This window comes from Oreochromis aureus, linkage group 11 (assembly GCF_013358895.1).
Source record: "Oreochromis aureus strain Israel breed Guangdong linkage group 11, ZZ_aureus, whole genome shotgun sequence".
In the NCBI taxonomy this organism is placed as follows: Eukaryota; Metazoa; Chordata; class Actinopteri; order Cichliformes; family Cichlidae; genus Oreochromis; species Oreochromis aureus.
This window is the reverse complement of record NC_052952.1, coordinates 17,743,247-17,755,532: the sequence shown is the minus strand read 5'-3', so window position 1 is coordinate 17,755,532 and position 12,286 is coordinate 17,743,247. Positions and strand designations below refer to the sequence as shown.

Sequence of the window (12,286 nt, the reverse complement as noted above, 5' to 3'; positions counted from 1 at the left end):
TGGTGACATAGAGAAAGAAGACTTTAACATGAATAAACTGGTAAAACCAGGCTGAGGGAGGGTTGTGGGAGGAAAGTGAGTGTGACATAAAAGAAGAGGAGAACACGTTTACTTCAGCTGGTCCAAAATGCCAGCTGAGGGCTTTAAAAAGGGCTTATTATGACATCCTGTTTACAAGATGTTGCTAAATGTTGTAGCAACATCTGCTGAAAGTAGGCATGCAAACTAAAAGTACCTCACTATCAAAATGATTTGCATTAGTACTATAGGCCAAGGTAATGCTACTGAGTTCAAATATCTGCTCAGCCATGCTATTTCTGAGATTTACAGAGCCAGATGATTCAAGTTTAGTTATTTGAATTCAGAATTAATTACAGGTTGTCAAGTCTGTCTTTAAGCCTGCTTGTATTTCAACTAAATGAGTTGGCTCTTTAAAGAATATTATGACATGCTATTACCTTGGTACCGTCAGACTTTTCTCTTACCCATTTTGACTGTGTCGTTTTAGGTCGTGTTGCCCCATGGTGCTCTGTCAACGACGACCCAATAAACTGCACAGATGACACAGCAGACGAGATCATGGAGAGGATTGTCAGGTCAGCCACTCAGGGGCCCAGCCAGCGGACGCAGCCGCGAGAGAGGAGACGATCCCGAGCCAATCGAAAATCATGTGAGTGGTGTCAAATATTGGATGAGTGGTGTCATTTATTATTATTACACACAGAGCAGAAAGTGATCAGCTCCATATGTAAACTAATATAATGCAATTTTCCTCTTGTGTGCACAGTGAGGAGGACGCTGAGGAACGGTTTGACAACGGAGGAGGCAAACGCTCTTGGCTTGTCTAATGGTTCGGAGATGCAAGTGTGAGCTGGACCCCCACGGGACATCAAGATATCTGGAAGCCCTTTCACTGCCCCAAACCCCATAAGGACATAAAGACCCAACCCGTGAACCTATTCTGCTCTGGCTTGGCACTAAAATCCCCGTCCCCGACCCCAGCTTTGATGAGTTGATCTCATCTTTGTGTGTCTGGACTTGACCAAGTGCTTCCTAACGAAAGAGAAGGGTGAACAGGATTTTTTTCCTGAACTGATGGGCAGAGGGAGCAGAAACGGCGTGCTGCATTAAAACCACTAAGCTTTGCCCTTGCCGGTTAAACACAGTTTACACATGATTTGCTTTCATAAGGCTTCGTCACAGTTATGCTTTGAATGTGATATTGCATACAAACACCTGCAGAAGTGTTTTTTTTTTTAAGGCAGAGGGAGTCAAAACAGTTAGCAGTTTAATCCCCGTGGCCTTCAGTGAATTGAGAGGGCTAGAAAATCGGTTCAAATAAATGTGTTTGGGTTTAGTTTCAGCCCAGCAGCTTTCGTGACAAAAAAAGACATTTCATCTATTGAATAGATGGCCTTGTGCAGAGGGTTATTTTGTTATATACTACTGTGGTAGTTTTGTGTTTCGTTTTGCTCAAGAAGGTGCTCAAAGGAACAATTGCACTGGATGTAAAAGTTGGGTCTCAAAGGAAAGTGAGATCCTTGACACTGATTAACCATTCAGACATCTGAATCTGAGAACATACTCAGCAGTTAACCAGCAATTCAGCAGTAGCACAGTTTTTAAATGTTTATTCAAAGTCAACATATCCAAGGCAAGCGTGCATTAGTTTACTAGATAAAAGGAATTTATCAGAGAAACGGCACAGATATTTTTTAAAGTTGATATGAAGAGAGAGAGAAAGGCGATTGCCAACAGCTCCGTTACAGTAGGTTTGACTGGCGATCCCACTAGTTTCAGACTAATGCTCACGACGCAAACATTTATAGCTTGAACTGAAGTCGCATTGTCACCGTCGTGATCGATTCTCACCGATGAACAGTTGGAAACACTTGGAGTGAGGTGAAGTACAAGTGAGGAATCTTCACAGAGTTTATTTCGTTTTATTTTGTAGAGACTATGAGCTGCACATTTCAGAGTGCCTTTCAGAGACAGCTATTTATTAAGACGTTTTCAGGGACATATAATAACGAAAATGTTGCTACAGATGTGCGGTCTGTGGGGCGGGGAGGGAGCAGAGGTTAATATTGCAGTGTAGATCATTCTTGAGCTGTGATTTATTTTTAACCAGTGTTTTTAAACGTGTCATGGCAGAATTACTTTTTTTTTTGGTTCCATGCTATGTCTTGGATCAAGTAGTTTATGAAGATAGCTTTAACATATTTATGACAACTTAAGGATTGGCTATGCACATTAGCTGTTATCCTGTTGCCTTATTGTAAGATACGGGCATACAAAGGTTCACTCCATTCATAGTGTAGGTAAAAATAGAGAGATCGGGCCATTTTTGCCATTTTCAGGGCATGCGGGGTTTATTTCTTCATTCTCAATGAATGCAAACCATCAGGGGGCACATTTATAATTATTAGTTAGGAAGCACATAAAATGTTTTAATTTATAGACTTTTTAAAACATCTAAATCTGTACTGAACTGAATATTTTAGAGGTCCATGTGCTGTTAATCAATTTGGAATGGCCTTGACTGAATTCATGATATCGCTATCCACTTTATTTCACTGTGATGGAAACATAGCCATTGAGAAAATAATTTAGCGCATCGATAAAAATCTAATCAGCACTCCATTTTTTTTTTTTTCGTTTTGAATTGACTGGAACCTTTTCAGCACCTTAGACTCGATGTGTAGCATGCCACTTAGTAAAACTGAAGTTACAGGAGGTGGTGGGAGCTCAGTGCGTTTCCCAGGTTGTACTGACTTTTCAAGAGCAAAAACATGTTTGAAGCAATACAGGGGAATGCTGTAAACAGATGTACATGTCATGACTGTCTTTTTTTTTGCTCCATGTGTAGAATAGTGTATTATAGACTAAAAGCAGTGTTATTCAAAATATAATTTAAGAAAACCAAGCCATGCATGGTTTTAAAAAAAAAGTGTCACTTCTGCTTAAGTCAGGAGGTGGTTTCACTTTGGTTCTCAGAGCTGTAGGATTTTCACTTCAGACTGTAACATGAACACGCAGCGATCGGCTTTACCAGTTACTCCAGTAGAATCCAGTTGGAAGCCTTTGATTTCATTGCACTTAATATATTTTTATCATTAGCCCATCACACACTGCTGCCTGTGCCATAACATCACTGTGGAACTTGGACTAAAGTGCTTTACTACCAAGGCTTCAATTGCATCTATACCCACAGCAAAAACTATGTAACAACTACAATAAAAAGGCTCATTTAAAAAATGCAATTTTGTTTTAGTCATCTCAACTTCTTCCTGCCTCTTCTATGAATAAAAATCATGTTTAGACCAGACAAAGCATGTGAAAGAAAGACTTAAGCCTGTTTATTTTTAGTCCACACAACCCATGTTTCAAGTCACTTTTATGTTCAAGAGCATACAGATGTCAGTGACACGTTTACCATTACAGCTGGTGTTTACATACGGCCAACTCATCTGGACTTAAAATTCATGTCTGTTCACAGGTGGTATGGAGCTAAATGTGATTATTGTTTGCTGGCAATAAAATGCAGAGACATCACGATGATGAAGACAGCTACCTAAAAAGAGGATAGGTAGGAAAAACTAAGCATCCAACAAAAGAAAAGAAAAAGAAGCCGAAACTGTCTCAGCAAATCCAGTGCAACCCAAGACACGTTCTGCTTTATACTAGCTGAAAACAGAAAAAGGGTAAATAAGAATTATAGAATTTGTATTTCCTGATCATAATTCAAATTTATCAATATACACTGTCCCTGAACAATTACTTTTGCACAGTACCTTAGATTTGTGAAGATAAATTACAAAATGGAGTATTCCCTTTCCACAGGACATAATTTTCTTTGTAAAACCCCTGAAAAACTGACAGGCTTGCCTAGTTTAACATTTTGTATTGCTACATTTTAAACAAAGATTGACAAAAGAATTTTTAGCTTTGCATATATTCATAGGTTTGTGGTTTGGTGTGCATCTGCGCTAATAATCATCTCTGAAATAGCACCAAAAGACAAACACTTGACCATTCAGGCCAGGCATTTGTTAAATGTATGGTTTAGAAACAGCACGTTGCAAATGTGCAGAAAAGTCTAATCATTAACCCCGACATAATTATTCTTTTAAATGGCAAAGTAAACAACACTCTGCATATATATGTATACGAGACACATAAAGCTGACCCTGATGAGCAGCATGAGTCTGGCCTGACGGTTTCAACTGCTCACTTGTCTTCCGTCTCAGGGTCACTGCTGGATTTTATCATGTGCAATGGATACAAGTAAACTCGAAGCTGTTGTTTGGTACAATAATGCACTTTTAGATCTGAGTTGAATGTAAATTTATAAAAAGGGTGCGTCCTTAACGCGTTAAGAAAAGAATCTGGCTGCCGTCCTCTCATGTATCCCATCAGTTGGAGAAACAACAATCTTAAAATCTGAGGTGTCTAAAAAGTTTATACAAAAATGTATATCCAAATTATAGTTTATCCTGTGAGGGAAATATGTAAATGTTTATATTTTCAAAAGATACTTGTGTTTACCCATAGTTACACATGAAGTTAATTAAACATATAGCACCAGCTTGTAGATCATGCCAAGCCTTGGGTTTGGTCTAAAGCGCAAATCTGTGCCGCACTAAAAGAAGTGTAACGCAGACAGCAGTGAGACAAATCGACAAATCTTCAAAGAACTTAAAGTGCCACTCCAGTCCCACGCCCGCTGCCCAGGCTTCAGCTACCACAGTACACGCTTCTTATCTAAGACAACTGATGGGGAGCTTCAAGCATTTCCATTAGGAAAGTGTCAATAGGCGTGTCACCGATCAGCTTGAAGAAGAAAAGATGCTCCAAGCACTTCAAGCCAATAGATCGCAGTGCTGGCAGTCGAAGGAGGAGCTTAGCAAACCTGCAGGGAACAGAGAGGATATCATCTCACTTAACAAGATCAAAATGTACGAGACAGGACTACAACCAAGACTGTTACAGCTGAGGACCATTACCTTCCCTGCTGCTCTGGATATTTCTGTTTGCAGTAAGCTTCCAATGATGCATAGACCTTTTCTCTAAGGAGCTCCACCTCACCGGTGTTGGAGAGCCCTTTAGCATCTACATGAAGAACGCAGAAAATTAAAAAAAGCCCAAAACATTTTTTGAAGAAAAAGTTAACACTGAGGAAATTAGAAACATTTAATTACCTGGGTTAAAAAGGACAATGGCTCGAAGGCAGCCCAGCTCTATTTTATCCATTTGCATATCTCTCATCTTATTGACGAGCTCAGTGAGAACTCTGGAAAAAAAAAAAAAACAGCAGCTAAAGCCTCAAACTGCACTGAGCCTATACTGTGTAAGACACTCGGTAACATTAAACAAGAAGAAATGTACCTATCGAATATGGCGCCGACCTCTGCACTCTGCACACTTTCTCTGTATCAAAAATTTAAATTAGACAATACATTGTTAAAACACATAAATCAGGAGTCAAGTACAGTTTATATGTTTCTATGCTGGCAATTCTTTGCTTCCGTTAATGTACCTGTCAAAAATGGCTCCAACTCCCGCACTGTGTGCACTATCGCGCTGTAGCTCAGAGGCAAGAAGGACTCCATCCTTCAACGGAATGGAACGATGGGAGAACGAGGCGATCAGAAGCTCGTTCCACCCTGAGAAATTAAATCCATTTACACACAGATATGTAAAAAGCCTTTTAATTCATCATGACATTTAAAAAAGAGACTCCTGTGTCTCCGAGTCCTTTCTCCCTTAGGTTGTAGGCAATAATACAAAGACAGTGCAGTGCAACTTTATACACCATCCCCGCAAGCCACACTTGCAGCTTATAGTTCCCTGTGAGATTTATGTCCACAAGGTTCTAAACCACTGTGGCAGGGAAAAAAACAAGTTGTTATTGCCACTTTCCTTTCTGGGCAAAAAACCCTTCTGGGGAATCACCAGACACATAACAACCGGAGTTAAGAACAGTCACTACTTCAAAAATAATTTCTAAAACATTTCAGCAAAATTGGTCATTAACTCACAGCATTTTTATACTTTCCTCTACATTTTGTTTTTATTAGACATTCTCATACACAAATTCTTAGCCCTGCTTAGTTTTATAGGGTATGCAATTTATAGAGTATTCAAATACACAAATATCATTAAGCTGCTCCAAAGAACAATAACATACAGTTACAATGCTAAGTTAAGAAATTAAATTAACCAGGATAAAAGGAAATCTTTGGCCATTTCAGAAGACTACTGTAAGGTGCCTTTGAGAAACTTGTAATGTCAATGTTGATCAGATCACTAGTGCATGCTTGTTCATACCTGCACGCAGAAGGATGACCTGATCATCAAGGGGCAGTTCAGAGAAATGAGGGATTCTCTTTGCCCACTCCACCAGGGCAAACAGCTGTTTGTCTGCAGTCTGACAGATGTTGCTAACAGCATCATGTGGCTGAAACAAAAAAAGACAAGAGTTATCACTCTGCTTATAGCGCTGCCATGTAAATGCATTTACTACAACGTTCCAACCACTCACCGAGTTTCCTGCAGAGCCTCCGTCTGAGTGAAGCTCAGTCTTTTGCTCCACAGCCGTCTCTGCCTCCAAGATCTTCTCCACAGGCATCTCGTCATTCACTCCAACGCTGAATTCCAGCTCGCCTTCCCGCTCTCGGTTCCTCTGTCGTTCCTCTTGTACCGCTGCATCACACAAAACACACAAGCAGACCATCAATGATGTTTTTAAGAGTATATATGTAATATGCAAAGTGTTCTGACTCTGTGCAATCATTTTCTGTTGCACTGAGAAAGTGTGCTATAGAGACAAAACTTAGTAAGAGCAATATAGATGTATATAACTTTTAATGTAGTAAATTGTTATCAATTTTAAGTGAGTGGTAGGACCCAAAATTCAATTCAATTTTACTTTATCTTATTAATATACTACTAATTCACGATAACAGTTGCATCAAGGCTTTTTATACTGTAGGGTTAAGACACTACAGTATTACAAAGAAAACCCAAAGAATCAGCCGACCCCCTATGAGCAAGCCCTTGGTGACATTGGGAAGGAAAAACTCCTTTTTAAAAGGAAATAATTCTTTGGCACAACCAGGTTCATGGAGGGGCAGCCATCTGCTGCGAATGGCTGGGGGTGAGCGGAGCACCAAAGTTTGGGTTGAGGACAAAGAAAAGGGAGCAGAGGGAGAAAGCAAAAAGCCACACCATGGGAGGGAGCCACAGTTTAATAATTACTGCTGCTGGTTGAAACCTGTAAATGCAACAGTGATGTATAAACACACCAAGTGAAAAGGAGAAAGGCTCAGGGCCCAAATTTCCTAGCAGCCTAAGCCTATTGCAGCATAACTAAGAGAGGATTCTAGCCCCAGCTTTAAATTTGATCAAAAAGGAAAGTTTTAAATCTAATCTTAAAAGAATAGGCATTTGTCTCCCCAGTACAAACTGGGAGCTGGTTTTACAGAAGAGGGGCCTGACAGCTGAAGGCTCTGTCTCCCATTTTACTTTTAGAAACTCCAGGGTGGGAGGTATATGATGGGAACTGATCATTCAAAACTTTGTATGTGAGAAGGATTTTAAATTCAATTCTGGATTTAACAAAGAGTCAGTGAAGAAAATCTAATAAGAGAGAAAGGCTTAGTCCCAGTTAGTACTCTCACTGCTGTGTTTTGGAATTACTGGAGGCCTTTGTGGGAACATTTAGTGTGAGATGAGGATAATGAATAACAATAGCCCAGCCTACATATAATAAATACATGAACTAGTTTTTCAGCATCAGTCTGAGACAGGACGCTTAATTTTCTTTTAGTGACACTGCAAAAAATTAAAGAAGGCGGTGCTACATATTTGTTTTATGTGCATGCTGAAGGACATGACTCACAGTGTTCAAAGCCAAAGTAATGCCATCCAGAGTAAAGAATCTGGTTAGACATCATGTTTTAAAGATGAAGAAAAGTTCACTGGATCTCATTTACAGTGGAAATAAAACAGAATTATCTGCTGTTGTGTAGAAATGTGTACAAATAGATGTTCATCTAAGTTAAAATTATAAATAAATTAGGGTTTTCCGCTCAGAATCTTAGAGTCAAATCAGTCAGGACAGGAAGAACTCGACTCTTTATAATATCTGTGTGGATGTTCACCAGTGGAAGCTCAGTAGAAAGTGGTTTATGTAGCACAAGAATGATGCTAAGCATAAACATACAGACAAAATGTTTTTGACCAACTTAAAATAATTTCTCTCTATTTAAAGCAGTCAAGCAGCCGTGCAAGTTAACTGGAAGATTTTCACACATGCGCCCCACCCCGCCCCCTTTTCAAAACTGACTATGAATTGTTGTATTTGTATTATATTACTTAAAACATAAGTAATTTTGAAGCGGTATAAGCAACACAAACCACGACTCCTCTGAAAATGCTGACTGAGGATAATCTGCCATTATCACTAGGCAATCAGACACTGAAAACTGCAGCTATAGGAATCCAATCTGTGCCCTTAACAGCAACCAAAATTAGAACTCCTTAGATTACTGTTTATTAGACAAGTACCACATACTACATTTGGCAGTACACCACAGCAGTCATCACTCTCCATCATTCCCAGGTCAAATTCACACACAAATGTCATGAACTTTGCATTTCTAACAATTTCTAATTCTCCATGTGACATTAAAATACAGTATCCTCAAGAATTCAATGTCATACTCATCCATCCTTCAACTTTTCCATCTTCTGTTATGTCCTTTACAAGTTTGATTGCTAGTGAAAGATGGAGAAAGATTTGAATTGGAGACAGGTTAGTTGCACCAGCCCCAACAAACCTGTCTGTCCTAATATATGTTATAAATAGTCCACATTTACTTAAACTGTTTTATTTAGGCTTAACTCTGTATAATTAATAACTTATGAAATTTTAATTCACAGCCAGCAGTTTTTTTATCGCTAATATAGAACATTTTGACTTATCACTGTGGTACAGTTACATGTAAGACAAGTCAGAACAAAACGCGTTACTAAACCGTCTGACTGCCAACAACACTTTGCATACCTTCCCTCTTCATTCCCATGGCCAGGCACTTCTGGTAGCGGCAGTACTGGCAGCGATTGCGCTGGCGTTTGTCGACCAGGCACTCTTTGTTATCCCTGCAGGTGTAGCTCAGGTCTTTTCGCACAGTTCGTTTAAAGAAACCTTTGCAACCCTCACAGCTGTACACTCCATAGTGCTTGCCTGTAACATAATGGGGGGAAAAAAACTAATGTTACGGCCCAATGAGAAGGAAGACAACATCAACCTGCATGTATGAGTTGGGAAACTTTTTGCTATCATTCGTAATAAGTAAGATCCACTACATGAAAATGTTATCATGGGTTGAAATATTCGTCGGCTGATGTTTCACTTCTGTCCTTTACCTTATTCTGATTAAGTTCACTCACCAGAAGAGCGGTCCCCACAGATGACACACAGTCGTTTCTGAGACAACATTATTCCCGGGCTGTGAGCCTGCATCGGCCTCAAGCCAAACGGAGGCTTGATGTCTTCTGAGCTGCTGACTGAGTGCATCCCTGATATAGGCGCTGAAGATGAAATCTGGATACGATTGCAACCAAATAAAACAAGGGAAATAATGTAACAATGTCATTATTTGTATGTAATGGCCAGACAGCATTTTCCATCAATTTGAATAACTGGAGGCTAGGGCTGTCAAAATTAGGCAAAAAAACAAACAAACAAAAAAAACCACTGTTTATTTCTTCAAAAATATCTTCAAATATCTAAATTATATCCACAAGAAGGCAAATTGATACAAGACTCATTATTACTTTTGTGAGTGCATTTAAACTGGGATAATTAGTGTGGATATTTAGCTCTAGTCACTGGGAAAAACGCGTATACCCCAAATAGATGAGAAAAGCTTGATGGCTGTTTCTAGGTGAAACTGATCGTACGCTACTCTAAAAACCTCCAAATTTTGAGTTCACACTATTACTTTGAGTTTCTCACTATCACCTATTCATGTATATCTATTAATTAAGGTATCTTATGTTGTTCTTATTTTTCCACGTAATATGCCACAGTCCATGTGAACAGCGAAATACTAAGAGTCACAACTACTGGATTTAACAACTTTTACTCTGCAATATCCAGTGGTGCATCCTACACAGCTTATGACAGACACTATTTCTTAGCTATTTTCATTTTTACACATAAATACAGAAATATTTTCATAATCCAATCCCCTTTTGTTATTAGCACTAACTGTGACAATGTTTGCAAACAAAGCCTTCTGTTAAGAGCCATTATCCAAAAATGCCTGTTTGCATAAGTGGAGTAATGTAAATAGTCAGTAAAGTGTTTTTTCCCACTGCAGTGTACATTGGCTGTGTATATTCGGCCCAGTTTAAACAAGCATCGTGGCTCTCAGGCTACACAGGATGCGTGTTTTAAAAATAAGAGTTAAGTGCACTGTGACATCAGTACAACACATACACCCTAAAGCATATGGATTACCTGACTGTTGCTGATGGGTCCAAATCCCAGAGAGTGTGGCACCACTGGGGAGTTAAGTGAGGGACTGATGACTGAAAACGGAGATCCTAAGATGCTGGTGGGGCTGTTGGAGGCTGAGCTGTTAGGCTGCTGAGAGGACATGGCTTGTAAGCTGCCCGCTGAAAAGAAAAACGTCCCGTTCGAAGGATATCAATCTGAAAGTGATTTAAAAAAAAAAAGGATATAATAAGCTATGCAAACCTTTCTGATCTATCTTGATTAAAAGATAACAGAGACTGACTTTGACGATTATTATTTTGAGCTAAGTTGCCAAACATGATTTGGTTGCAGTTCCTCAAAAAGAAGAAAAAAAAAAGAAAAGAAAAAAGGAAAAAAAGAAAAGAAAAGAAAAGGCAAAAACGAGGGGGGTGGGGGGTATTTTGTTAATCATTACAAATTTGGTGTCTTTCAGTTCTCAAATGTTGAGAGTTTGCCAAGATTATATCATTATTTCTCCCATTTCAGAAATAAAGTAGTGGCAGTCTTATAGCTGCGATTACATTAAGTGTCAGAGAAACCAATTTTCCATAAGTGAGTTAGCTGGCCACGTACAAATCTATAACCATAAATCACTGAACATAAAAAGGTCCGTTTATTTCGCTAAGTTGAACTCAAAAATCTTCACCCCCCCAAAAGAAAATCACCCCCTCCTCAAAAAACTGGACAAATAAAAGGGAAAGAATTCCCGTGGCAGGTAATGTTTGTACGTACAAATATTTGCTTACATTAATCAGCGTGCGTTAGCGTTTCATGTTTGCCAAAATGTTGCTAAAGGTACGCAGTAGCGCTACCGCCGAGTCACTATTAAGTACATACTAGAGCACAAAGCAAATTCATTGTCCGTTGTATTCTGTAAAAACTACAACGCCTTACTAATTACGACAAATAGACAATGTCAGAGTTTGCCTTTATCGATAGCTCGTTAGCTGCAACTCTATTGAGGCTTCAAAGATCCATGCTATACAACAACATTAGCAAACATTAGCTTTAGTTTTCACACGTCTAAGTGATACTACCTTCTGTAGTTTTTTGTAAAACTGGGATATAGCAAACAGACCTTGTTTCGCATCTAAAAATGTTGCATAATAATCGACAGTCCGCAAATGAATCCGCTCGACAAGCAGTTGCTAAGATTAGCTTGTTAGCTTAATTTACGGCTAATATAGCCAACATTAGCTCGATGCTAGATTCAGGGGTAATACCCCAAGGAAGCGACTGTTCACAACTACCTCATGGTCGTTGGAAGGTTGGAATTACATACCAGACACACCTTCGAAGCATTGTTGAAAATCACTTCACTATATCTAAATAAAGGCCGAGTCTCAGACACAGTTTGCTTCGGTCAGAAGCTGTTGTTGTTTACAGGCCATGATGGCTCAGTGCCACAATCGACTTGAGCCAAAATGTCCCACGGGACCACCCATAACAGCACCGTCATATGACACCAGTGCTGCAGAGGTTCAGCTTGATTTAGTATTTAATCACAGCTAATTTGGTTGGCGGTTATCGCGTCACAATTGTGTGGAGTATTTGAGTTTAAATAATATCTATCTTTTCAACCTATGCTGTTATCAAATTCAGCACTGTACGCTCCAAAAATACGCAACATCAAAGGGTATATAAACGAGCCATCCGTGATGCATTCAAGAAACACTGAACATTTCATACCTGCACAAATACAAACGAGTGATTGTTTTGGGTATGATAGGGGGAGTG

General features: G+C 39.3%; 2 protein-coding genes across 7 annotated transcripts in view; one reads left to right on the top strand and one right to left on the bottom strand.

Annotated features, from left to right (window-relative positions):
- fhod3b (formin homology 2 domain containing 3b) overlaps positions 1-3,259 on the top strand; it is a 91,611-nt gene extending 88,352 nt beyond the window's left edge. For both annotated transcript variants that reach the window (XM_031746213.2, XM_039619688.1), the window contains 2 exons: positions 509-670; positions 788-3,259. In XM_031746213.2, coding sequence (XP_031602073.2) covers positions 509-670; positions 788-870 — 245 coding nt within the window. In that variant the 3' untranslated portion in view covers positions 871-3,259. The remainder of the gene's footprint in view (positions 1-508; positions 671-787) is intronic.
- A 78-nt stretch (positions 3,260-3,337) lies between these two features.
- rxrbb (retinoid x receptor, beta b) lies at positions 3,338-11,983 on the bottom strand. 5 transcript variants are annotated; one of them, XM_031746199.2, is made up of 12 exons: positions 11,832-11,983; positions 10,532-10,725; positions 9,457-9,610; positions 9,071-9,250; positions 8,728-8,781; positions 6,545-6,705; positions 6,331-6,460; positions 5,540-5,666; positions 5,389-5,430; positions 5,202-5,293; positions 5,007-5,112; positions 3,338-4,912 (listed from the first exon to the last, which is right to left on the bottom strand). In XM_031746199.2, the coding sequence occupies exons 2-12, from the start codon at positions 10,670-10,672 to the stop codon at positions 4,765-4,767; spliced, it is 1,335 nt and encodes a 444-aa protein (XP_031602059.1). In that variant the 5' UTR covers positions 10,673-10,725; positions 11,832-11,983; the 3' UTR covers positions 3,338-4,764. The 5 variants fall into 5 exon arrangements, with proteins under 5 accessions (XP_031602059.1, XP_031602060.1, XP_039475623.1 ...); XM_031746200.2 differs by having other exon boundaries at positions 11,841-11,975; XM_039619689.1 differs by having other exon boundaries at positions 10,532-10,689; positions 11,832-11,963.
- Positions 11,984-12,286: the final 303 nt, after the last annotated feature.